The sequence below is a fragment of the Acanthisitta chloris genome, unplaced genomic scaffold (assembly GCF_000695815.1).
Source record: "Acanthisitta chloris isolate BGI_N310 unplaced genomic scaffold, ASM69581v1 scaffold17326, whole genome shotgun sequence".
Classification (NCBI taxonomy): domain Eukaryota; kingdom Metazoa; phylum Chordata; class Aves; order Passeriformes; family Acanthisittidae; genus Acanthisitta; species Acanthisitta chloris.
In genome coordinates, this window is record NW_008679932.1 from 2,945 (window position 1) to 6,629 (window position 3,685).

The following is a 3,685-nucleotide window of genomic DNA, read 5'->3' on the forward strand; positions in this document are numbered from 1 at the left end:
GCGGGTGCTCGTGATGGCAAGCCCAAGCCTCTGCCAGGAGAGACGGTGAGGGTGCAGGGAAGGGTGGCTTGGGGTGATGCAGAGTAGACTCTGAGGCAGGGGAGTCACCAAAAGGTGCAGCTCACCAGCATGTCCCAACTCATCCACCTGCAGATGGAGAAGTGTGCCCAGGACCTGGGGAACAGCACTAAAGCCGTCAGTTCTGCCATTGCTCACCTCTTGGGAGAGGTGGCCCAGGGCAATGAAAACTACACAGGTACCAGCCTCCACACAAAGACTGGGGGGCGGGGGGGGCCATGCTAACCGCCACTGACCTCTCCATCCCCCCAGGAATTGCTGCCCGGGAGGTGGCCCAGGCCCTGCGCTCACTCAGCCAGGCAGCCCGTGGTGTGGCAGCCTGACCAACAGGCACAGAGTGCCATGCTGGAGTGTGCCAGCGACGTCATGGATAAAGCCAACAACCTCATTGAGGAGGCACGGAAAGCAGTGGCCAAGCCTGGTGACCCAGAGAGCCAGCAACGCCTGGCCCAGGTGGGGAGAATGGTACCCCAGTGTGCCCCGTTAGCCTGTGGGAAGAGCATGAGTCTGGCTGGGAGGTGGTGACCCACTCTTTGCTTCTCTGCAGGTGGCCAAGGCAGTGTCACAGGCCCTAAACCGCTGCGTGAACTGCCTGCCAGGGCAGCGAGACGTGGATGCTGCCATCCGCATGGTGGGAGAGGCCAGCAAGAGGCTGCTCGCAGATTCGGTGAGTTGAGCCAGGGCAGGAGAGGAAGGGGGAAGTCTTCTGGGAATGCAAGCCAGTCCAACTGCATCAAGTTCCTCTAGCATATCCCCAAGTATGTGCCAGACCATCCTCTATGTCCATTCACCTTGCTGCCTCTCCTATCTTGTCTCCCTCCTTCCAGTTCCCTCCGAGCAGCAAGAGCTTCCAGGAGGCGCAGAGCCAGCTGAACCAGGCAGCTGCAGGGCTCAACCAGTCCGCCAACGAACTGGTGCAGGCATCACGTGGCACCCCTCAAGACCTGGCCAAGTCCTCTGGCAAATTTGGGCAGGACTTCAATGAGTTCTTGCAGGCAGGAGTGGAGATGGCCAGCCAGTCCCCGGTGAGAGCAAATGCCTGTTGGAGTATCCTGGGTACAGTGAGAGGTTTGAAATGCCTGAGAGGGTGAATGACCACAGGCAGGGTGCCTGGGCAGTGGTGGTTAGGGTGACAGTGACCAATGCAGGCGTTGAGACAGGGTCTGAAGTTGTACAAAACCATAGCAACAGGGAGTGGTGGCTAGGATTGCTTCAGTGAGAATTGTTGTCATATCCTTGGTGTACAAGTTAGAGGAAGGGAACCAGCTTAGCTTGACAATGACCAAAGAAGACCCAGGGTGGCTGTAGTTTGGAAACCTGCTGCAGGTAACTCTTCTTGGCTCCTTACAGAATAAAGAAGACCAGGCGCAGGTGGTGTCGAATTTGAAGAGCATCTCCATGTCCTCCAGCAAGCTGCTGCTGGCTGCAAAGGCTCTCTCTGCCGACCCTGCTGCCCCCAACCTCAAGAATCAGCTGGCAGCAGCAGCACGGTAGGAGGAACCGCTCCCTGAGAGCTGCTGGCCATAGCAGTGGGGCTGGGTGATGGGGCAGATGTTGATCCGTGGGTCTCTCTCCTGTGTTCCTGGCAGGGCTGTGACCGACAGCATTAACCAGCTGATCACCATGTGCACCCAGCAGGCCCCAGGCCAGAAGGAGTGTGACAATGCCCTGCGGGAGCTGGAGGTAAGAAGCTACATCTTGACAAGGCATTGGAGGGGTTGAGATGGTGGGAAAAAAAACACTGCAAGGGTCAGGAGGGAGTGAAGAGGAGGTGCAAGTGAAGGATGTGAAACCTTCCTCTGAGCATCACACCTGTGTCCCTGCAGACAGTGAAGGAGCTGTTGGAGAACCCCACCCAGACTGTCAATGACATGTCCTACTTCAATTGCCTCGACAGTGTCATGGAGAACTCAAAGGTGAGCCCTGAGCCAGGACAGAGTTTTGGGGAAGGACGAGGAGTGTTTGGGAAGGATAGGGGGACAGATGAAAAGGTGGTTCCTCCCTCACTGATGAAGCACAGTGAGCTCTGAACCTGAGAGCACTGCAGGAGCAGAAGGTGATCTTCATTACCAGCGCTTGTGTCCTCCAGGTGCTGGGTGAGTCCATGGCTGGCATTTCTCAGAATGCCAAGAACAGCAAGCTCCCTGAGTTTGGTGATTCCATCAGCGCCGCCTCCAAAGCTCTCTGTGGGCTGACAGAGGCAGCTGCCCAGGTGAGAGACACTCGGTCCTTGCCCTGAACATTACCCCAAGTGCACACTTGCTGTATGCACCCCTCCTCTGCCCTTCCAAACCTGTCCCTATGCGACAGTGCTGCCAGGCTCCTCTGCAGCCCATGCCTGCTCTGAGCCTTCCTGCTGTGTACAGCCTCTCTCTCATCACTTCTCTTATGCTCCTAGGCTGCCTACCTTGTGGGGGTCTCAGACCCCAACAGCCAGGCTGGACAGCAGGGCTTGGTAGATCCCACTCAGTTTGCCAGAGCTAACCAAGCCCTCCAGATGGCCTGCCAGAACCTGGTGGACCCTGCCTGCACCCAGTCCCAGGTGAGTGTGAGGCACCAGTATGGGCACTTCCTTGCATGAATAGGGTGAGGATAGTTGGAAAAGGAGCATCCCAAGAGTTTGCCAAGATGATGACTGTTGTCTCATCAGGCCCTATCAGCTGCACTGGGGACCAGGTGGCAGCTTTGGTGCGATGGTGACAGTACAGATGGGGTGCTCTGTGGACATGCAGGACCTTGCTGATCCTCCTTGGGTCCCAGGAGGGACCTATATGGTCACTGGTGCCCCACATAGGGTGGGTGGGAAGGGAGAGCTGTGGGAACAGGGAGTTATTGTGGATCCTGCCTTACTCTGCTTTCTCCCAAAGGTGTTGTCAGCAGCCACTATCGTTGCAAAACACACCTCTGCCCTGTGCCGGCTTGGCCTCGCCCCGCACCGCCAACCCTGTGGCCAAGCGCCAGTTTGTCCAGTCAGCCAAGGAGGTGGCCAACAGCACAGCCAACCTGGTGAAGACCATCAAGGTGCAGTCTCCCTTTTGAGGCACTTCGGATGGGATGGGATTTGGGACATGGTGGGGGTTTGCTAACTGCTCTGGTCTCTCCACACCAGGCCCTGGATGGTGAGTTCAACGACGAGAACCGGGAGCGGTGCCGTGCTGCCACTGCCCCCCTCATAGAGGCTGTAGATAACCTGACAGCCTTCGCCTCCAACCCGGAGTTTGCCACAGTTCCTGCCCAGATCAGCCCAGAGGTGAGATGCTGCAGGGACAGGAAGGATGTGACCTGGCTGTGACAGGGGCTGCTGTAGGGGAGAGGGGGGGTGTACCTTCCCTGAGCTTGGGATAGAGTCCCAGTGTGGGGCTGGTGCATTGAGAGAGTGTAATGGGAAGGTGACAGCAAGCCTTGGGCTTTGAGGGACTGCTCCAGGATAAGGATCATGGGAGATGGAGCAACTTCACATGCACAGTCCCTTACTTTGCCAGCGCATTGTCTCCCTGTGCAGGGGCGCAGAGCCATGGAGCCCATTGTCTCTTCAGCCAAGACCATGCTGGAGAGCTCTGCTGGCCTCATCCAGACTGCCCGCTCTCTGGCCGTCAACCCCAAGGAC

General features: G+C 57.6%; 1 protein-coding gene across 1 annotated transcript in view; it reads left to right on the top strand.

Moving 5' to 3' along the window:
* Positions 1-3,685, top strand: part of LOC103804898 (talin-1-like) — a 16,329-nt gene that overhangs the window by 2,676 nt on the left and 9,968 nt on the right. The window contains 10 exon segments of the mRNA XM_009077533.1: positions 906-1,103; positions 1,429-1,568; positions 1,668-1,761; positions 1,905-1,994; positions 2,168-2,290; positions 2,477-2,620; positions 2,946-2,995; positions 2,997-3,099; positions 3,188-3,328; positions 3,581-3,684. Of these exon segments, the coding sequence (XP_009075781.1) occupies positions 906-1,103; positions 1,429-1,568; positions 1,668-1,761; positions 1,905-1,994; positions 2,168-2,290; positions 2,477-2,620; positions 2,946-2,995; positions 2,997-3,099; positions 3,188-3,328; positions 3,581-3,684 (1,187 nt within the window).